The 23,366-nt window shown below is 37.8% G+C and overlaps 1 protein-coding gene across 20 annotated transcripts in view; it reads left to right on the top strand.

Moving 5' to 3' along the window:
• The window catches only part of MYT1L (myelin transcription factor 1 like), a 310,753-nt gene that overhangs the window by 259,709 nt on the left and 27,678 nt on the right, over nt 1-23,366 (top strand). For all 20 annotated transcript variants that reach the window (XM_066547254.1, XM_066547272.1, XM_066547257.1 and 17 more), the window contains 2 exons: nt 17,503-17,565; nt 22,262-22,345. In XM_066547254.1, the coding sequence (XP_066403351.1) occupies nt 17,503-17,565; nt 22,262-22,345 (147 nt within the window). The remainder of the gene's footprint in view (nt 1-17,502; nt 17,566-22,261; nt 22,346-23,366) is intronic.

A 23,366-nucleotide genomic window follows, 5' to 3' on the forward strand; every position in this document is an offset into this window, starting at 1 on the left:
GTGTTCTTAAATTGCAAGTTAGTGTGCTAGTCTAATTTAAATTGTTAAAAACAAAACCAAGGAACATAGATCCCCAATGATTAGTTCACCTATAAGGAAAAATCTTTCCCATTTTGCTCAACAATCCTTGGGCCAAGTGAAATTAGGAATCTTATGTGGTTTCAGTGGGTTTTTTTTGCATTTTTGTTTCCTGTATTTATTGCAGATTTCCACTTGGATACCTTATCTTTGATGGCAGCATGCATGCCTGGCCAGAACAGAACACCTTGGGCTCTGTTCCTGCACTTCTCAATACTCAAATGGGCACTGTAGGTTATACCTAGCATTTCCAACCTCATGTTGTGTGGTGTTATGATAATGTCCTTTGTATAGAAACCCATCATCTGCAGCAACCTCATCTCTGTAGTCGCAATAAGTTTTACATATGGAAGTGGCTGGGCTTTTTCTCTGTTAGAATAACTCATTCAGACTCTGGTAAGGTTGAGTCATTCCATTTTTCTCACTTAAGTTTGTCAACTTTTGTCTCTGAAATGGAAAACTCTTGAATTTTGTTTGCATAAGACCCTTCATCATTGTTTTCATTACTCAGAGGTAGTCTTAAAAGCATGTACTCTCTAAAAAGCTCCTTAAAAGCCATCTGCATTTCAGTATCTCTGATGCTGTGAAATGTTCCATGCAGGCAGAAAATTGTTTGCATGAAGCACCTTGCAGAATCAGGGCTTAGTAAGTTGTCAATACTATGAAATGCTCTGAAATGAGAGGCTTCCTTTGCATAGTGGTATCTACAACAGCCAAACAGTTCATGGCCTGTTTCTTTATGTACTTAATTATTCAAAACAAAAGATAACAGTAGCTTGTATTTTTTTACTGTTTGGATTTGAATCATTATTTAAAACCATTTGCCACTCAGTTATTGCCAAAATAGTCTCAATTCAGATGAACAATCACTGAATCAGAGTAATTTTTTCAAAGCAACCTGTATGACTTAAAGAGTCTTTGTTTTCAGAAGGAATGTAAGTGGTGAGCATCCACATCCCTGCAACTTCTATATGCCTAACTTTGAAATTGGAATTCAGTATCTGCAATAAGAATTTAGGCAGTTTTGAAGATACATTCCTTAGTTCCTAGCTCTTCACTAATCACCAAATATTTCAGTGTGAATGTTTGTTTGATGGTTTATTTTAATTTTTGAGACTTTTCTCTTGTCAGTCTGTGCAGTTTCTAAGCAACTATTCTGAGAGGAGCACTTAATTGTGATTAATTATAAATGAATTTGTTTAGCTGTGTTAATATGCCCAATGATCTCTCTAAGGCCTTCTTGTCTTGGAGTTTTTCCATTTGTACAGTTGCTTCTGTCTTCCTTGGGTTTGGTCATACTTCTTTGTCATTGAACTTGTCCTACATAATTAATCTCATTCAGCCTGGCATTTGCTTGTAATCAATTCAAGGGTCTTTTCTTTGGCACAATTTGGTAATTGTGCAGACTCCCATTGTGGTGTTAATCATTTTTGCTTCAAGTCAACAGATCATAACCAATTACTCATTCCATCCAGATCTGCAAAGATCTGCAACATGATGCTGTGGTATATCCCAAGTGCTGAGGCGATCCCCATGGGAAGTTGCATAAACTATACAGTTGCTAAAAGGGGAGTTAAAAATGCAGTGTTTTGCACTTTCTGTGTTTGGTCAGACTTGCCAAAACCCTTTAATATATACCCAAAAATAAAAGTAATTTTGTCACTTGAAGTCCTAAACATGATTGTCCAGATCCTCAGTTGGTGTAAATTAGCATAGCTCTGCTGCCTTTGGAAGAGTTACGCTAAGATACAACAGTGATGATCTGGGCAGATGCCCTCAGCTACTCTCTTGGGTTAGCATTCATGTTTGATTGCCTTATTTAAATTTTTTGAAGTTACAGAATTCCTTGCATTATTTGGTTTCTTAAAATGGCCAGTTGCTAACTTGATTATGTGGTGTCTGTATCTGCACAGTAACATCTGATTTTGCCACGCAGTTAAATTCATCCCTTTACTTTTATCTCAGTGCTATTGGGACTTTATGTGGTACAGTTTTTGCAGCACTGTAGTATCTATATCAATGTTTTATATCTCTAAAATATCCCATACCCCTCATAAACACCTCATCATAATCTTCTTTTACAATATTTTTGTATTCCCAGTAAGTGGAATTTACATTTGCTCATCTGCATGTAAAAGCTGCTCTTCTACCCTAACACACACAGAATTTCCACTGCTTCAAAGTCTGTTGATTTCTCTCCTTCCACAGATAACAACACTGTGCTCTTTCAGCATGGCCTCAGTTGTATGAAACAACCTTAAATTTTGACGAGTACTTTACCACTGGCCATCATTGATTATTTTTGTATGCTTGACTGTGCTTGCACTGTACTCAGCTTCAGCAGTACATGTTTTCTGTAATAAGGAGGCAGAGGACTAAAGTATAAGCACATTACTATCATTAGGTATTATTTTTTCGACTGTGGAAAAAAAAAGGAAAAAAGACAGGTCCTTCAAAAAATGAATCTGAATAAATTATATTTAAGATGTAGTTTCCAGAGCTATAAGATTTACGTAGTTTCATTCAAATAATGAGCTGTAAAGTAGTCAGTCAGAGTGATATTTAAAATGCCTTCTTCAGGCTTCAGAATTAACAGTACACTGAGATGAACAGAACCTAGTTTCCAAATTTTCAGACTGCAAATTGATGGGAATGTAATTATGAAAGCATTTGATCAGTTAAAAGAACTGTAATTTATTCAGAAGAGATTACATACCCAAGTATTTTTCTTCTATATTAAATAGGAAAACAATCAAAACATACAGATGCAGTTTATAAGAAAATATAAGAAAACCAAGTCATAGACTTTCTTTTCTTTTTCACAGGTAGAAAACTACTTTTTTCTAAGCCAGTCTGGCACTTTTCTTTAATACATGGTGCATACCAAAAGTATTCTAAAGAAGAATTTAATAGGTAAAAAACATTGGAATCCCTATTTCAGTAATGAATCAGACATGATGTCAGATAATAGGTAAAGAATAAAAAGAAGCTTAATTATTTCTTTAAAATAGTTGTATTTTTTTCCTTTTAAATCCCAGAGTTATTCTTTAATGGGGAGTGAATTCAGTAACTGCTGGGCATTTCACAAATAAGTTTTCATTTAAAAACTGTAAATGTTGGTTATGCTAGACACTGCAGAGATATGGTGGAGACTGCAGAGAAAAATGGTTTTGTTCCCAATGAATAAGAGTTGTAAAAAAAATTAGAGGAAAAACTTCAGGGGAATCATAAAAATTTATATGAAAATAACTGAATAATTTTTAAAAATGATAGCTCATGGGTTTCTCCTCAAGGCTTCTCCAGGAACCATTGTAGGTGGTGGTTGCACTCTGATGCACTAATCAAGCAACATCTGTAAGGAAAGCGTAAGTATTTTCTATAAGTGTAGGTATTGTGAAGGAGGGGCAAGGGCCTTGCTTTTGAATAACACCAAATACAACTTTTGTGGCTTGAGTGTGAAGAATCTGAAAGAATGGAATTATTAAGAATTTTTTTCTTTACTTTTTTAAACCAATTAAGGTCTATTCCTCAACATTCCCATTCACAGAAAAAGTCCTTTGATGGTTCTAATTTTTTACTGAGACTTAATCTGAAGTATTTTTAAATGACAGAATCATAGAATCACAGAAAGGTTTGGGTCGGAACAGACTTTAAAAATCATCTAGTTCCAACCCCTCTGCCATGGGCAGGGTCACTTTCCACTAGACCAGGTTACTCAACACCATCCAATCTGGCCCTAAATACCTCCAGGGATGGGGCATCCACAGCATCCCTGGGCAACTGTGCCAATAGAACACCTCCCACTATCTTTATCAGGCTTCAGATCCAAGATTATGTTCTGCAGCTTTGAAAAGCTTTCCCTAAGTAGCATGTTTTAAATGGAGTGAAAACAATATTACAAGGCCAAATTCCACGTAGAGCTTGCACTTCTTCCATTTGACAAAACCAGTTTCAGGTTGATAGTGTCATAGATAGAGTCCTATCACTATTCCTTTATAAAGAAAAGAGTATTTTTAAAGTTTAATTATTCAAGTGTTGGTAAGGAAGTTCTTAACTTTTTTTGGATTCTATTTGATACAATAAGCCTCTGTAAATTAAAAATTACTGATAGTCAATGCAAAATGTTCTGCAGATTTTATATGCAAAACTATTATCAAGAACACTATGTTTAATAATAATTTTACTGATTTTAATTTAATTTTTACAATTTTTTAGTTAACTCTACTGAAGCCAGAGTAAATGTTGCTGATTTACAAATTGTAATAAGTAAACACATTAGGACCACATATCTCAAATTTTTGCAAAATTCTTGTGAATGTTAATGTACCACAGACCAGATGTGTTCATATCTCCATATAAGGTCTTATATAATCAAGAACATTTTCAAAAATATTTTTATTCCATCTTAAAAATCAAAAGGAAGTGGGATTGTCTTAAAGGCTAAGAAAAACTTTTTTATCTGTTCATGTCAATGAAGATACTTCCATTCAAAGGTAAAGTAAATGTAATGAATAAGATACTTATCCAAGGGGTGATTGTCCTCACAAACTTCTCTCACCATGAAAAGGGGGAATTGGCTGTTTTTAAAGACACTGCCAATGGATTACATTCTGTGCAAAAGATACAGTTGACAACTATAAGTACTGGGAAGTGGCAATCTATGAGAGACATTTCTGTAAGATGTCGTTTGCTGGATAACTTATTCCACAATTGACCTTCCTGTGATCCTGTATTCATCTTGAAATTAGTGGGTTTTCTGTGTCTGAATGGGTGCTGAGTGGAATTATACCTATCTCTACTTCATGCAAGAAGGTTAATGAAGATGTTCTTCTTCTGTGTCATGTATAGCTGAGGATCCCAACCTTGGAACTAATCAAAACAGAGAATTTGTGTTGCAGCTAGGTTCCTGCCCCATGTACCATTCTTCCAAGTCCTTGGCAAAGGGCTTTTATTTAGCAGGAATAGTTACAAGGATAGTGACTTCTTAAAAAATATTTTGGCAGAGTTTGACTAGAAGATGTAAACTTACATTCTGATAATAGAAAGTTATGGTTCTTCCTCACCAGCCTGGAAAAAGAAAAGTATTAATCAAAGTTTAGACAAGGTCTCTATCAACACTAACCAAGTCAATTAGAAACCAGAGTAAGGAGCAGTAAATACATGCTTATTTGCCTATAAGCACTTAAAACAGGAAGTGGTTTTGGAAAAGAAGTTTATTGCTTTGAAAAAATCAGAGGGAAACCTTCTTGTAAAATTAATGTAAGGGAAAGTTAGAGTCTCACTGAGAGCTGCTTTTCTACCTCTGCAGCGCATGGGAGCTGTGAGCCCTGAGGTACAGCAGAGCCCCACTGTGTGCAACCACATGGGCCATTGTCCTGCACAGCCCTTTATCCAGGGAGGCTGGAACCTCCAACCTCCCTGCACTGTGCAGCTGCTTGGGAAACTACTTCTGCAGCTCTCAAACTGCAAACCTGATTCATCTCTTTTGTGAGATGCTTACAGTATAAACCAAGCTTGCACTGCCTTGTCCTATGGGAGTTGCAGAAGTGGGAATTGTACATGGACTTTCTGCATGGACTTTCTGCCTCTGTTAACTTTGAGGAGAAAGTAAGGAGGGCCAAAGTAAGAAAAGATATGAGAGCATATCCCATATCAATGAAAAGCCCAATTTATTCTCAAGTGCTCTATTTAATGATACCTTGGAACATTCACACGGAGCTGGAATTATTACTTACGTGCTGTTCAATACAGTCTCAGATTCCAGCAGAAATATGAAGAGTTAGCTTGAAACAGTTCTAATGGTCTTATCAGAGATCCTGCCCTCACTGAAGGGATATCTCCTTTGTTCTCATGATGTGCAAACTGCCTCGTCCACTCTGACAGGTTAGGGTGAAATGACACCAATTTCAGGTTACTGAATACTGTACTAAAAGCTCTGTTGTTTCTTTTACTGCTACCCAGACAGCTGCAGCATCCTTTCAGGGGGAACAGGAAACTCCGAAGCAGAGGCAGATGGATGCCCAGAGTAGAAGCTGAGAGTATTATCTCGGGTACACAGTCTCTCTCGGGTACACACTGATCAGGATATTTGTTGTGATCCACTTCATCTACCTCACTGAGAATTTCTGAGCATTCATTAACTCTGCAAGCTGGACTTCAAAATCATCACATTCAGTTGTTGAGAAGAACACATACAAATACAAAGAAATACACAAATATTTTGAATATATAAAACTATGTGATAAATTTGCTGGTGGTTGAAACTTGAACTTTGCAGAAGGGACTGGAATCAAGGAAAAATGATAGTGCATGATATTTATGGAATAGAGTCTCTAACTAAGGGCTGCATCTGTACTGCTAATAGGAGGCCAAACAGTATTCTCTCTGATACAGCTTTTAAGATGCATTACAGAATTATAAAATCAGGTAGTCAGGGGTATCCAAATGTTAGCTAGTCTAAGCTCCTGCTCAGATCAAGTCCAGTTGGAATAGATTGCTCAGGACCTTGTCCAGTCAAGTTGTGAGTTTTGCCAAGGTTGGAGTTCCCACAACTATTGACCAGATTGATACTTGGTTACTTTTGTTTCATTTATAATAAATTTGCTTTCCCATGCTGAATTCTATCCATTTATTGGGCTGTCTTTCAGCTGTGCAGCTCTGAGAAAATGTCTGTCATGCTTTCACCACACCAGCCTGTTAGGTATTCGTAGACAGCAGCAAAATTGCTTTACACTTTTCAGAAGAATGAGCAAGCTAACTTCCTTGGCCTTGGATATCAAGTCCTTCAGGCCCAAAACCATCTGGCAATGTCTTGTAGCAGTACAAGCCTGCACCTTACTGTTTGTGTTTCTGAGAGTGCTGGGAAGAAAATTGTACCTTCCTAGGTGTTAGTTCATTACATCTGGTTTGTCTGCCCAGTGTCTACCAGAAGAGTCTAGCTTGAGGCAGTAGGATGGAATACTTGCAGGGATGGCATAACTGTGGTAATGCCCAGCTGTCCTCCTTGTAGACAGGTTCATAACTACACTCTCACTAGGGATTTTTCCCTTCAGTATGAATTAAATATGCTTACTGCATGTCTGAGGGAAGTTAGCACTCAGTGTGGAGCATGAGTCCTAAGTCAACCACATGAAAAATTAGAGCAAGCCCAAGAAGGTTTCAAGAGTCATTATAAAGTCACACAGAAAATCAGTAACAAAACTGAATTTCCCTTAGCTGCACTGTTCATTAGCCTTCTTACGAGACCAGACTGCCTCTCACAGTCTGATACAATTCACACTCAGTATTTTCATATTTCTTCACTTAGGCTTCTGACAAATGTTTTTAGGCCTAGAGGGGAAAAGCTGCTTGTTTTCATAAAATGAAAACTGAAGTATTTTGCTCACTTGCTGTAGATGCTTCAGTCCAAAATAGAAAGTAGTATCTCTGCTTTATCTGTCTGGGAAAGTGAAACTCTTGAGTTTGCTCCGTTTCTCCAAGTGTTAGCCTGTCCCTGTCACCAGATGATAGATGTTTCCAGACAGAAACACAGACATGCAGAAAACATGTAAAAGTCCATCTAGTGTAAAGAACTTCATGCTACAATAGCACTTCTCAAGGTTTCTAATGAGCACGGTGCAGTGGCTGCATGTGGAGCTAAACAACTCTCAACCTTAAGATGCAATTAGTCACCTAAAGATTTTACACCAAACTATTATTTTTACCTTACCTTTCTGGATGTGCACTGAAAATCATCTTTTTAATTGCTCTTTGGAAACAGGAGTGTAAGGAGAAAGCTGTTAATAGTGAAGAAAATCCCAGCCCATTACATTTTTTGTCACTTGGATTATTTTAATGGGCTTGGGGTTTTTTTGCAGACATCTTAGCTCTCATGCTGCCCAGGATATATTTCCCAGAGAACTCACAGATGTTTACAATCCTATTGATTTGTGGCTTTGCCATAATACTAGGCTGAGAGAACTCAGAGGCAGGACTCTTGCTTCTTTCTTTATTATATAGGTCTAGAAGTATTTTGTAAGCTTGGTCTTTCATGCTTATTATTAGATACACCATTTTGAAGAAGGACATATAAATTGGAATTTCTCCATGTTCTTCCATCCTTCCCACTCAGCCTTTTTTCTCCCCCATACATTTGATCCAACTCTCTTCTTTCCTGTGATCTTGTAGAATCCTTCTCTTTGTTGTTGGTGCATGCACAAGTTGAACAAGAAACAGATAAATAGAATAGCTAAGGAATGGCTAACGTTGGCTTGTGCCCAATCTCCCACCAACAGCTTCAGTGGATTGTTAAGGCCACAGACTACACGAAATCTGGAAACCTTTTTTTCTTCTGCTTGTAGCAATCCTAATCTGATAGCTTGTCTCAGCATTCCTTGCTGTGATGCTGACCTTTTTGAGTATTCCAGATTCATAGATTTTGAAGTCATTCCAAACCTCCAGGAAACTCACAGGAAGTGACAGCTTCAAGGTCATACTGCAGTGCCCATCACACCCCTTGTTAATTGCTTCACCTAGGACAAGATATACAAAGCACAAAAGAGCAGAGCATGGGAGAGGCAGCAGCATAGAGATGAAAATTAAAGAATTACTCTATTTATAATTTTAAGGTGTTCAAGATAACCAGCAGGTTACTGACTATAATGTATATTTCTTACCAAGCAAAAATTACCTAGTTTAAAGAGTAAATTTTCAAATTACTCAACATTCAGCCTAATTTTAATTTAATTTTCAGCTAAAACTCCAAATTTCATCATAAACAGAAAAGTTAAGGCTGGTTATATGAACTTTTGAAGACACCTTTTAAAGTGAAGAATACCAAATGCTATGCCTGTGTTACTGCCTTCAAGTGCTTCACTTGGACCCATTGTCACATGCAGGGAGCTATAGAAATCATGTCACTGGCTATTCTGCAAACCTGGACCAATCTTGCTGTGCAGTGACGGAGTGGCAGATATTCCTGGAAGCTTAGTGGTTCCCATATTAATAGACCAACCAGGAATAGGGCATTCTTCTTCAGAGACAAATGTGTTCACATAAATTTACTGAAAAAAGCCCATGTGGGTTTTAAAAAGTCCATGTGGGTTTTTGATTAGGTTTTTGTGTGTGTGTTTTTTGTTTGTTTTTGGTTTTTTTTTGAGCACAAGCTTACAGCAATGCTATTAGGAGACAAGAGAATCCGCATGGCTTTGTTCCTAGTTGTAGGGTATGTTCTCTTAAGGCTGTCTTCTCCTGCATTTTTCTCTGTGCCTCCATCATTTTATGTTATTCCTTCACATACAAATGAAGCTTTTTTCCAAAGGCTGAGCTGTTTGGAAATGAACATTTGAATTTGCATATGTTGGAACTGATTCATCCCTGGTGCCAGGAAGTGCTCTCTGCGGCAGGGAGGGGATCTGCAGCTGCCCGGTGCTGCCTCCAAGGCAGGCGATGCTGGCAGGAGAGAAAGCGTGGGCAAGGTGCCCAGGGGGAGAACTGATTCATAGCTTCCCCCTGGCAGCTTCTGAGCACAGAGCACCCCCTGGGTAGTGCACAGAAGCTATTTCACATTAGGCACATACCCTGCCTTTGGCAACTGGTATGTTAAGGGGCTATGTGCTGATGCTAGATGTGAGAACAGCGGGCAGCATGTCATGGCACTTGCTGCTGGGAAGCTGGGAAGTCCTGACTGGTAGCAAAAGAGGCAGCATGCAGAGGTGGTAATGGAAGGCACAGGAATATTTTTTCTAAAGCAATATAATTAATTTAAACTCATTGTGTGTATCTGTGCATTGGAGTGCACAGCAATATTTTATGTGCCAGCATGATGCATTTTAAGCTGCTTACAGGAAAATGGATTTCAGTGTAATTAAAAAACATATCATGTTCTTTCTCACCCCCACATGGTTCAAAAAATGCAGGAATGCAATACGAATGATAGCATCAGGTAAGGACAGAAAAAGTAGCATGTGCAGAAAATCAGGGAATTAATTAAATTGTACTTGAGGAGAGGAGTATGCAGTCAGCACACCCCAATTCAGAACCATTCAGTTGCTGGGGATTTCTAGAGGCAAAGAGAAAGAGACAGAACAATCTCTTTGCAGAGATAAAAGAGACTGAAGTTACTCCATGAAGCCTCTGAGCCAAAATTATTTTAGTCTCATGCCTGGACTAGCTCCATAGGCCTGGCATTGTTCCTTCATGGATAGAAACACTGTACGGTGAAAGTGGCAATAACAAGTCTTTCCATCCTGCACTTCTTTCCAGTCTTCCAATCTGTACTTCTCCCAATGTCTTCTGAGAGGGCACAGTAATGCCCCACCAGGAGGGATCCTTGTCTGGATCTCCCTGCTCTCCTGCCCACTCCCACTGGAACTGGCATTGGATCCAGTGCCAAAAAAAACCTGACTAGGTGGAAAAAAGATTTTTTTTTTTAATTCACCCACTTGCCCTTCCACACAATTTTTTTGGTTTTGCTGGCTCTTGTCATTTCCTGAAATGCTCTTCCTTTATATCTGCTGTGGATCTGGCATTTAAATTTCCCTGTTAGCTCCAGTGAGACCAGTCATATCAGTAGCATTTGGTTAAGTGAAAAATGCTAGCAGTATTTTACATGTGGAAAAGTGATATTTAGCACTTTTCCTAAAACTAAATTTCTGTGCTTAAATACTCCTTCTGGCTAGAACAAATAGAAGGAAATCATTAACATATTAATCTAAATTTAACTTTTTTTTATTACAATGCATCTTTATGAAACTTTGATATTTATAGAGGTCTGACTTTGCACAGTCATTATAGGTACATTTGTGAGGATTGGAACATAACTTTAGCCTTGAACATGAAACCAGAGATGTAAAATCTCCTGAAATATTCGTTATGTGCATGACTGTCCCATAGAGTTTATGTTGCCTCTTGAACCAATTCAAATGAGCTCAAATGAGCTCTGAATGCAATCTCCAGAAGTGCCTAGTGTTAGCCTGGTTCTGCTCCTTTTGAAGCAAGTGATAAAGCTCACAAGGACTTCAATAAAAATAAAAGAGGGCAAGGTACTTAAAATGACTCATTGAGTCTCGACAGCCGATAAATTCTGTATTAAGGTTTCACACACAGCACTTTCTCCTCTGACACAAGGGCAGAATGTGTGCCCAGTCATTTCAGCAATGTGAGAGGATCACAAGCAATGCAGACAGCAAGAATGATAAAATCAGCTGGGAGAAAAGAGCAGGAGGACAACAAGGGTGATGAAAGAAAAGATAATGGGAAAAAGCAACAAAGAGGAAGGAGAAAAGAAGAAAGAAACATCAACTTCAAGGTTATTAGAGATCATAAAAGGAAGAAGGATGAGGGAGGAACAGAGATTGAAGGCATCAGCCAAAGGGAACAGAGAAAAAAAGAAGCAAAAGGGAGAAAGAGAAAATGTTAATGAGGCAAGAAGAGACAAGAAGAAATTTATTTGGAAAATCAGGGAGTAGAATGCAGCACAGAAGTGCTGGAGAGGAATATGGATGGAAAGCAAACTATGGAGCAAAAGCAAATAGAGATTTTTGCTTCTGGAAAAGGATAGCAGATTGAAAACAGGGTGAAAGGCGCCAGGAAAGAGAAGGGAAGGAGTGAAGTGGAGTGAAGAAGTATGTAGATATAGCACCTCTCTGAGGAAAATAAAGGGGAAATAAATCCATCCTAACAAAACTGTTTTTCATTGCAAATTCATAGATAGATTGTGTAGGTAGAGCGTTTTGGTCTAGACAGCAAAAGAAAGTATCACCACTGGAATTCAAAAATCAAATTCTTTGGAAAATATCTGTGTTCCTACTGGAGTTAGAACAGACAGCAACTTTTCTGTGTCATCATGAGGAAAAGAATCAGCAGCATTCCCACTTCACATACTTCATTATAACTTGACAATCCACCAAAATACCTGGGACTGAAAATAAGATTTTTACAATTTACAGATTTTTACAATTTACAAATTGCAATATCCAGATTGCTTTCACAGAGCTGGCTAGAACAGTAATAGCTGGAGGCATTGCTCTGACTCCTCAGAAGAGTAAAGACAAAATGAGTTGCTGCTATCTGTCCAATCCTTGCTCAAGAGGTGTTTTCATAGCAATAGCCATAGCACTGACTCTTACTGACACACCTGTGGCCAAAAGTCTGCACTGAGGACCACACAGCTCTTCTCATGATCTTGTTTCTCACCTGGGAGTGCTCCCTGCAGCTTAGTGGTGACTGGCATAGGAAGGAACTGGAGAAATGTTTGTTCTCTCTTTTGGCTTCTTAGCTAGTTGAAGAAGAGGACTTGTTTGTCAAGAGCTGCAAACCTGTAGTTTCTGACAAGCCCTCAAACTCATAAAGGAACAGGCACTCAATAAACCTACTATGCTCCACAGAAAATCCAGTTTTTGACAGGGCTTCTTTTCATGCCTTCCCTTTCTTGCCCTCTCATTCAGGGAACTGCAAACACAATTTTTTCTCTTCTCTTTTTTTCTCTTCTCTCATTCAGGGTACTGCAAACACAATTTCTTTACAATTTTACTTTCGTAACCTTTTGTTTTGGGACTACCTCACTAGAAAAAAAATAAAAAGCACCAAACCACCGTAATTTGTTATGAATCTATATGTAGTTTCAGAAGACATACAGCTTTTTAGCTGCAAACAGAGCAGTGAATAAAAATCTGTACTTCTAGTATATTTTCCACTTCTGTGTAAAGTAATTTAGACTCTTTATTGTCCAATTTTCCTCTACCAGATCCTTCCCTTTTCCATAGCACCATTGTGAGATTTTATCCAATAATGTTTTTAAAATACTCTCAGATCTTCAGGCAAAAACCAGAAATGCAAGTATTATTGTGTCTGTCTGCCAGCTTCCCAACCTATGAATTCCATTCCTGGTGATTCAGTGAAGCAAAACAGAATCTCAAATAGATGGAAACCACCAGACAATAAAAAATTCTACATTCTGTTATGAAAAAAATCCCACAGGAAACAATTATATTTTTCTAGCCTTTTCTGAATCTTCAATAGAAAAATCACACCTCTACTATAGAGATTGACTGCGTGGTCAAAGTAAAACCATGGGAAAGTTATAATTTTATATTAATCCTGGTTCTTTTGCAGTGTGGAACATAATGGAGGACCATTCTGAATTTTTGCACAGTTTCCTGATTTATTCCCCTGTTCAATTCAATGTGATTTTTCTTTTGCCAGCTGCATCTGCTTTAAACAGTTAATTAGTGATTTATAGGATATTCTCTCTAATAGACTGTATTATTGATACATGTGTTCACAAGGGAAGATTGGATGTGCAGCATAGTAGGCTCTAAATGTTGTAAACTAAACAGTAAAGGTAACATCAGTCTTTTGTGCTGATTCATCAGCTTACTAATGATGGGTGATGGAAGGTATTTTGTAGGAACTCATTGCCATTGGCCAGTGTGAGAGAAATGGATGGTTTATTCTTTTACCATGGGAGCTGATACCCTCAGCACAAAAATAAAAATGTTGAATTACTTTTTTATGTCTTTGTTTTATCTCTATGTTTTGGATCTAATTTATGTTTTAAAATAATTTGAAAAAGTAAGTCAACCAAAGTAATACACAGTAATGAGGAGGAAACTGTTGCAGTTTTGTCTTGACACTTTCTGTAGAATCCTATTCACTGTCATGCTAGTAAAGCTGTAAATCTAAGTATGTACACTACATGTAAGCTTATCTTGCTCCTGTAGACCTAGATAAAAGCCTACAAATACAGGTTTAATTATGGGTCTTATTTGTAGTGCCCTATGCTGGTGAGAGCTGGGGTGTCTTGTGAGCTCAGGTTTCAGTAAGACTTTTAACCACTGGCATTTGGAAAAACCCTCCCAGAGCTCATTTGGGCATTGCATCCATTTCTGCCCCAGCCCCAGGAACCTTCCTGAGTTCCTCAACGTGACAGAAGTTTGTTTTAATTGCTGCACACCTTCAGTCTTTCCACAGTGAAGAATTAGTAGCAGGGCTTAAGTTTATTCTTCTCAATTTACCTCTCACCCTTTTTTTCTCCTGCTATTGAATCTAAGCCAAATACTGAATCCAGCTGCCACAGCTGTTGCTGTTCTGCTGCCTGCCCTACTTCCTGCTTCTGCTTATTTTCCCAAAAATGCTTCTATGGAATGATCTGTGAAATGAATGAGACATCAAGGCACTGCATTCCCCTTCCCTGACAAAACCTTTCTTTTACTGGATGCCCTGAATTTGTAGTCAAGTGCTAGTATTCTGTGTCCTGAACGTCACTCTTCACAGAGTCAGTTCCTTTTGTCACCTCCCTCGTTACAGTACTGAAGTATTTCCTGTGCTACAATAAGCTATTATGTAAATTCTACAAATGAGTTTCTGATCCTGCCAAATCAGATTTGCTTTAAGTAAGCATGGAAAACTGCAGCTCTCTTTTGCCACATACTCTGATAGTAATTTTCAAAGAGTTTCACATCAGCTGCCTCTTACAAGCAGTACATACATTTTTCTGGCATTGTTGTTTGTACATATGATTAAGTCATAAATGCATAGGTAGTAAATGATAGCAAAGTAGTAAGGTATATGCCATTCCTACATATGCTGAGACATTTGGAAAATACAGAATCCCAATTCCAGTAGCACAAGAACTTGGGGTTGTCTCCTTATCTAATCTGTTTAGGATAGTAAGTAAATATTGTAATAGCTTCATAGTTGTAACAGACTGCTGCATGTCTGCATCCTATGTGTCACACTGTTAAGAGCATTTCCCATAGAATGGAAACAGCAGAAGTATAAATGTTCCAGAGTTTTAAAGTGTTCTTACCAACTACACTAAACTCTCATTTCATCTGTTACATGAAGGTAAATATAAATTTATGAGATTTGAAAACAAATAGTGTCAAAATCAAAATTTGAAAGGTCATTCTGAAATCCTTGCCAACATAAAGATCTCATCTGGTTTAATCAAAAGCACATTTTTAAACTGATTTGAACTGTTCAAAGCCATTTCTGAAGATATGCAATTCAATTTACAGCAGGATGATTTCTTCTTTAGCTTCTGAAAAAAAATTGCTTAAAAAAAATTGCTTATTTTTTTTTAAATTACAGAAAAATAAGATAGCTTTTAAATTGTGTGAGACTGTCCCAATGGTTGAGGTGCAATGGTCTTATTTTAAGACGGATGGGATATACTGGTGTTTCTTATAAACCCTTTCTGTTAAAACACAATTAATCATGTTGCCTATGACAGTCTTGGAAAAGATGAGAAAAAAACATTGTTCACTTTTGCTAATAGCTTATCCTCAAAAGAACAGAAATTCTGGAGAGGAAAACGGTGGCTTCAAATTAAGAAGAAATCCTTATAGTAGCCCAGACTGCAGAGGAATAGTCCCATGGCTCTGAGTTCTCCTTTATTGATTTGAATGCCATGAACACATAGAGCCAAAATATAGTCAATTCCTTTAATTAATTCTTATCCCCATGTCTTACGATTCAGCATCTTAGAGGCTTTAGTCAGGCCTCAGTGATGCAGCTAGTCTTGATGGAAATGGGCATTGGAGACCACTGAAGCTACCTAACATAAAAAAAAAACCAAAACACATGAAGCAAGAGTTGGCTCTCTGTAGATCTTAAAACATTTGTCTAAAAATAAATAATGAGAACATATATCGATATAGACTATTCAAATTATAAGAGCATTCACATTTGATGCCCTGACCACTTACTTTTAAAGAAATAACCAGAAGTTTATCTTAGCCATGTGCAGCCACAACAACAAATATAGGGTAAGAGGCATACAGACTGAATTATGACTTCTTTATCAAGGATTGTAGTTTTACCTAATTGGTATCAGGAGGATCTATGCAGAAATTATGGACTTTATCTTTCTATAAGCAGAAAGATTGATGTTTGATGATGTCAGCCTGTGTGTTGGTCTTTAAGAGCCATGTTAATACACCTTTCATGCAAGACCACAGGACCCTATTTGGTTCTGTGCAAAGACAAAGCAAGAGAGAAGGAGAATTGACACTAAGAATGTTGTTTAGATTTCTTGTCCAAAGTGCACAGCCTATTTGGGATGGAGAAGAGGAACTTCAGTGTTGTAGGGAACCCTATAAGCTTTACCAGCTCACATCTGAGAACTTCTACCATATTTTGATGCTTCCTATAGAATAACTGAACTGGTCTGGATGAAGATTATATGGGAACTTCATTGAATACATTCCAGTTTAATTTATGTCTTTCAAGGTAGCAATAATCATGTTTGAAGTTTGGCCCTGCTGAGCTCCTTCAGAAGTAGGTAATGCTTACTAGCTTAAAGCAGCTGAAATTCAGCTTAATGGAACATGACAACTCCATAGCACTGACCTCTGGGTTGCCTAATTATTGATTTTAAAAAAAGTTCAAGTGTCTGTAGAAACCTTGAGAAACAAAAGCTTACCAGTATGGACCAACTTTGAGGAAAGCACATGTTAACTAAAGGGTGGAAGCCAAAGTCTGCATGAAGTCCTGATTCAAATAGTGGAAAAATTCAACGTTATGGAAGTCTGATGTTTTAGAATGCAACATCTGAATTTGTGAGCAAGCTTTTTTGAATTTGAATGCTTTCTCCAAATATTGCTTTAAATAGCATGGCTAAAATTCAAAACTCAGGCTCAAGAAAAGTGACTTTTTGGAATTCATGTAGCATTTGTCTGTTCAGTAAAATGCATATAAATTCATTCTTTGTCTTTTCTGTGATTTAGTATGGCAGCTCAAATAGCAGCTAATGATTTTACTTAGCATTATAATATAGCTTTTTTCTGTGATGATCGCAATCATCTCTGCAACGTGGAAAAATCCATCCATTTTCTTTGATGGCTCTAATGTCGTTCAACTATTAGAAATTCCACTGAGGGCTGTACCACTTCTGTCTGGTGCTGTAGCTTGGTTTTTGGCACTGTTTAGGTGGGTCACCATCTCTCTGCAAGAGGCCAGCTTTACTTCCCTGTCTTAGGCATTTCCTTTGCTTCATGGAGAGGTGAAGGGGTCTCTTCATGGTGCACTCTCATGACACTATGCAGTGGGATTAGAGCAATAGGTCCAGTGGAAAAGAAAATTACTCACTGCAATGTTAGCCACTACCTAAGCATACACCACGGGGATAGTGCATTTGCTGTCAACCCTACTCATTCCTCATGATGTAGGGATATTGGATTGCTGGGAAATCACTAATCTGCCAGTACTTGAGATATCCAGGAAGCATTGGAGTGGGCAACTGAGGAGTATCAAACAAAAGCATTTTATGAATGAAAAACTGTGTTTGTCCCTGGTGTAGAATTAAGCTCAGGTTTAGCAGTGGATAGGGGTCCCAAAGGCTGGCACCTGCGGAAACAAGGATAAGCCAACTAATATTTTTAAATGGGGAGTTATATCTTTCCTGTCAGTAACTGCTGGGTGTCTCTTCCATTGTTATTCTAGGTGTCCCACTCCTGGGTGTGATGGCTCTGGGCATATAACTGGAAATTATGCTTCTCATCGAAGGTATGTAAAGACAAGGTTTTGTTATTTAAATCATATGACTGCAGGGCTAGAAGGTGCCTCAACTGACTTAGCTTCACTCTCGGAATACTGAAGTAGGATTGAGCGCTGCACAGATACACGTTGGTCTAACTCATATTAACCACTAATGAATAACATTTCTCAGCTTCAGGATGACTCATTACCCAAATAGGTAGGAATATTTTTGCTAATATCTAGCAAAATCTTTATACAAAATAAATTCAGTTTCTCTGTCTTCTCTAGTAGCCTGAGGAAGCAATTCAACATTCATGTTTCTGTTGCTTTACATTCAGAACAACTTAACTCTCCACAGTTTGGACTGAAATCTATTCCTGCATCTTTTTCTCACAAATTGTATTTCCTGAATGTTTGTGTCAGTCTCTTCCAGACTCACTCCATATTCCTTGAAATAAAAAATTGGTTCCTGTTCTTTACTACCTCTCCCAGATGAAGCCTTATGAGCTTTCATCAGAGGGAAAAAGTACCTCTTTCATCTAATATGCACCAGTCTTGTTAGTACATTTCAGAAAAAAGTTTGGCTTGTTCTTAAATTGCAATACTTTGTACTACATCAAGCCAGAAGAATAGAAAAAGAAATTTATGGATGAAAGCTGACTTAACTATAACTTCACCAAGGGTCAAAGAATGCTTCTCATTCACTAATTAGGATATTGATCAATTACACTGTAGAGGTAATGGTGTAAATGCTGTGCAATTAGCAATTCCCCTGTGGTTATTTGAGAACTAAATCAGTAGAGGAGATCTGTGCCATATTTGTAAACATCTATCCACTGTTTAATCAAAGAATAATAGTGAATAATAGTGTAGTCTACCTCTCTTGTGCTAGTAAAGACTCTTTACTCCCACACAGACTAGTACTGTTGAGTCTGGATATTTGCTTTCTTCACCAAGTCCCTGTAGTTTTACAATTGGCTATAGCAAGTCAATACACAAGTTCCCAGTTTAAATGTTTTCCCACCAAAAGCAGCAAAGAGTTCAAAGTCAAAACATAAAAAAAATAAGAGATTGAGAGCATGCCATATTTTACATGCTGTGAAAATGAAAGATTGCAATATCAATTTCTGTAATGCAGTGTTAAACATCAAAAGTAAAAAATAACATTATAAAGGAGAAGAGATAAGTATTTTAAAAGCACTCACATGATGCAGATTTGATCATGCTTTCAGAGAAATTGAAGGTCAAATTTAGAACTACATTTAACTACATGTAAATTTATCAGCTACCATTCTACCAGCATTATGCCTGTTATACCTCTACCCCAACTTCAGGGAAGCTATTTATGTGTTTGATCATCTATTTAACCAGAAGCAGGTGGGAGAGTGAAGATGCAGAAGAAAAGCGTTACTAACAAGAAACTTAAAAGCTGGCAAGGTTGGTAGGGGAGAATGACTAAATGTTAATTCAGTTTTTAAACCTTTTCCTTGTATGTTGTCTCCTGGCCACTAAAGGACTGGACCTTGAGCTGAATGGTGTTACCTGCTTTTGTCTGAAAATTCTTACATTCTTGTATTTTTGCAGATGACTGCTGGACCAAGTTTTCATTTGATTGTGTAGCATAATCAAGTACATATAAAGATATAAAAAGTTTTTCTACAAAACAAACATATCTGTAATTTTCTCAGTCTATTGGGAATTAACACATGCAGTCTTTTGAAATGCCACCATGTCTACATTGGCCACATAACTCCTTAATTTCTCTTCCAAAAAGGCCTCTGGCAACCCTATGTCTTCAGCTGCCTGCAGGCACAGAAACACTGACATGTAGTCAGTGAAGTAACATTTTCTTTGCTTAAATCCACAGATGTCCTCAGGAGACCTGTCACATTTACACAGAGCCAACCTTACCCTGTTCAGATCATGATATCTGTCAAGGCCATTTCTGAGGTGGGAAGGCTGGCAAAATGAATGCTTTCAAAGGGCAGCAAACCAGCAGCCTAAATCTGGAGCTGTTAAGGATGGAAGACCCCACAGCATGTTGTCAGTTGGGCTTTCTAATTCCCAGACTGAAAATTAGCATTTAGCTCTGCCTGCATCTGAGTTAGCATTTTTGTTTGTATTTGACACCATCAATTACAACCCTGTCAGTTTCAGAAGGAAAGGAATGACAGACTTCTCTCCTAAATGGCTGCTGAGGTTATCACTGGTATTTAAAATGGCTGCTGAACAGCAAGCATAAGTGAGGCAGATTTAACTCTGCCATAACTCTGCATTTCTACACAGCCCTTCAATTTATGCAAGAAGTTACAGCACTGTGCACTGCTATTGAATTCCCCTATTTGTCTTTTTTCTTCATATATAAGGAATTAAAGTCATAGAAAAATAAAGTAATATTCTTATCTTGTAATAGCTTTGGTTGTTACAGAATTAAAAAATTAAAGCACAGGCTTGACATATGTTTTCTCGATGGATCCACTGTCAGAGGAAAAGTGAAATAATGACAGCCTCAGAAACTGTCTGTTGGAAATGTCTGTTTAGAGGACCTGAAAGGTCTTAGAATTTTCTAATAAATAGAAATAGATTAGGAAGTTCTTTTAGAGAGATATGATACACCAAAATACCAGTGAGTAGGTGATAATTAAATTGACTTAATATGTAGAAAGCTTTAAATCATTAGTCAAGGCAGAAATTCTTTGTTCAGATTTTGTTATGAAAATATCATCTACAAGCATACCCATCTGTACACCTACCAAAATAATACTGCTTTCTGAGGAATTCCTATTAACTGTTTAGTTTTCAGATGCAAATTCTGGTTATTCTCACCCAGTGAGTACAACTACTCTCAGAGATAAAAGAGGGGTATCTTTAACACCCACCCACTCCCCTTCACTTTCTGCAGGCCAGGTTGTGTGTCAGGCAGTGAGCCAGCCTGTTTCTGAACAGTTCCCCTGCCCCAGAGCCAGCTTGCTCTTATTCTGAATCCCTCAGACTCTCTTCCTCCTACTTCTTTCTTACAGACATTATTATTTTTGAAGAAAACTGTTCTTAATTGGTACAGACTTTCTCAGATTGAGTTTTTACACAAAGAACTATGGTACTTTGGTGTCTCTTATGCAAGCTGGAATAAACAGCAGTTTGCTTTGAAAAGGAAAATGGTCAGTTACATTTAAAATGGAAAATTAAATGGGATGAGAGCACAGGTCCACATATCAGAGTGCAGATGCCTATTCCATTAATGCTGACATGTCCCCTGGTACGGCACTGACCCTGGGCCACTAAAGGTCTCACAGGCAATTCTAAGATATGATATGGGACTCAGTGTGGTTCCAGATCATTATTTACAAATATATGCTTTACAGAGATAGAGAGCTTAGCTGTACAAATGTGAACTTTCTGGTCTTGAGTCAAAGCAACAGTTCAAGGTCCCTTCTATTAACACTATAGATGTAGCCATGACATGTCACTAAAAGTTTCTATATAATGTACTATGTCCAATATCCTATGCCAGCATTCCTCTCTTTCTTTAATTGACTTATTTATGACTTTGCAGCATGTAAACTCTGGTTTTGTCTATTCTTCATTTTCTAACACAGACTTCTGTCTGTGATTGCATGACCTTTTTCTCTGCTCCTTCCCCTCCGTCCTCACTGGTTTTGACAAGACAAAATAACTGAAAATTTTGTTACCATTCTTATTTTTGTTACCACTCTTCTCTTCTTTGCAAAGACAGGACCTACTATACAACACTCATGTATACCTTTCCTCGTGCTGAAAACAAAAATTTAATCTTCTATTTTGTTTATTTCTCTAGGAAATTTTTTCTTTGGTGACACTTGTTTCTCTTTTGCGTCAACACTTGTACGTGTTATACTGGTGGATTTCTTTATAATGTGGATAGTTAAGATGGAAATAACATTTAAATAGAGGACCAGGCATGATTGTTTTGATAGACATACTTGTATCCTCAGATATCAGCAACCTAAAAAAATCTTTAAAAATCTGTTACGGTCATTGTCAAGTGTACTAAGTGTTTTCTATAATAATTCTTCATATGCAAAGGGAAGATGAGCTTGTGTAGTTGAAAACAACATTCTCAGTCTTTAGTTAAATGTAACATATAACTTTGTCACTACCAAGTCTTTTTGTCTGAGTGAATTCTGAGCGCTTGAAACCCTTCTCTGGAAGGCATTGAAAGCTCTGGGCTCTGTCATGTTTTTATTCAATCGGTCTATAGAATTGTTATGTGATGTTTGGGAAGGTTTGATAATGTTACTAACGCGGTCCTGAGAGAAATCTTTAGTCCAACAAAGAGATACTCCTGTTTTTTCTATTCTTCCATCCCTCTCAGACATAGGGGACATAATGTCTCTCAGCCCTGAAACACTGGCTTCTGTTCCTATTAAAGGTGGCACTGCTGCTGCTGAGTCAGCTGAAGGAATTATTAGGCAGAGGGTTTGAGAGCTGCCTTCCCTGACTCCTGGGGGAGTTCCTGTGTGTGTGGTGTGCACAGCACGGGCAGTCCTGTCCTGCATCACAGACCCACGTGCACGGATCCCCCCTCGTGTGGCTGCTGCAACTCTCCTTATTTAAACACCTGAGCTTTGACTGTGCAAACTGGACAGGATTGCCTGTTTTGCCAGTTTCTTGGATAGAAAGTGTATTCCTGTAAAGTGTACCCAAGAGTGAGAAATTGCATTTTAAAATGTTTTCTTTTACACAGTCTTTCAGGCTGTCCACGAGCAAAGAAAAGTGGAATCAGGATAGCACAAAGTAAGGAAGACAAAGAAGACCAAGAGCCAATTAGGTGAGAACAAATATTGTCAAAGGGCCTTTGTATAGGTCTTATATATCTTCAGTGTTTTTTAAGGCATAAAAGTTATTGTATAATAGTTATCCAAGGGCAGAAGACCACATTTATTCCTATGAGCAAATCTAGTTTCTGTGCTGATTGTTTCAGCAAAGGATACAGCATTAGCCAAGGATACAATCATCTGTAATTTAGAAATAGTTTTAAATCCTTCACTTTCAAAAGAATAATCTGGAAATTAATAATCTGTTTGCATACTACAGGCGAACCATACATGCTAAATAAAGGTAGTTATGGGAATAGAGGATTGAGTGTTTATATGAGCCTGCTGCAACCAATCTGATTGTTCATGCAGTTTGAAAAAGAAACAAATGCCTTCCTGTAGGTCTTGGTTTCTTCTTGCAAGGCACTCTGATTATCAGTGGCCACTGTACTTGGTGGATTAATGACTGCTTGGACCATTCAGGACCAGATCCTCAGCAGAAAATTGCAGGAATATTTTAGTTCACAAACAGTGAATTGGCCTTTAGTTTAAACGTGTGCAACGTAGCAACACATTGAAAAAAAAACAACCATAATTTTCTTTAAATGTTTCACTTTGAAGATTCTAACTTTTCCTTCTAACCTTGATTATTTGGTTTTTAGTATACAGAGTATACAGAGCAGTATATTGAGCAAATGTATGGGGAGATTCCCAAGTAAGAAAAACCATCAGATAAATACAGAACTGCCTTCATTGGTCTCTGGGCTATAGCACATAGTTCCATATCATCACCCCTATTCAAAGAGTGGTTAAAGGAGCTCAGCATTTCTAATGAGGTGCTCTGATTCATCATAACTGTGTATGAATGACACTTTCATGACTTCAGACAAGTCTTCTTTGGGTTCCATACCTATAAATAAAATGTACCAATGATTGTACTAAGTAGTATTTTATGCTTGCAAGGGTTTTCTGAACAACTTTGCTGCTGGTCAGAGCTCAGTAGCAAATATTTCAATTCCCCTGTGATATTTACCG

Source organism: Molothrus aeneus, chromosome 3 (assembly GCF_037042795.1).
Source record: "Molothrus aeneus isolate 106 chromosome 3, BPBGC_Maene_1.0, whole genome shotgun sequence".
Lineage (NCBI taxonomy): Eukaryota > Metazoa > Chordata > Aves > Passeriformes > Icteridae > Molothrus > Molothrus aeneus.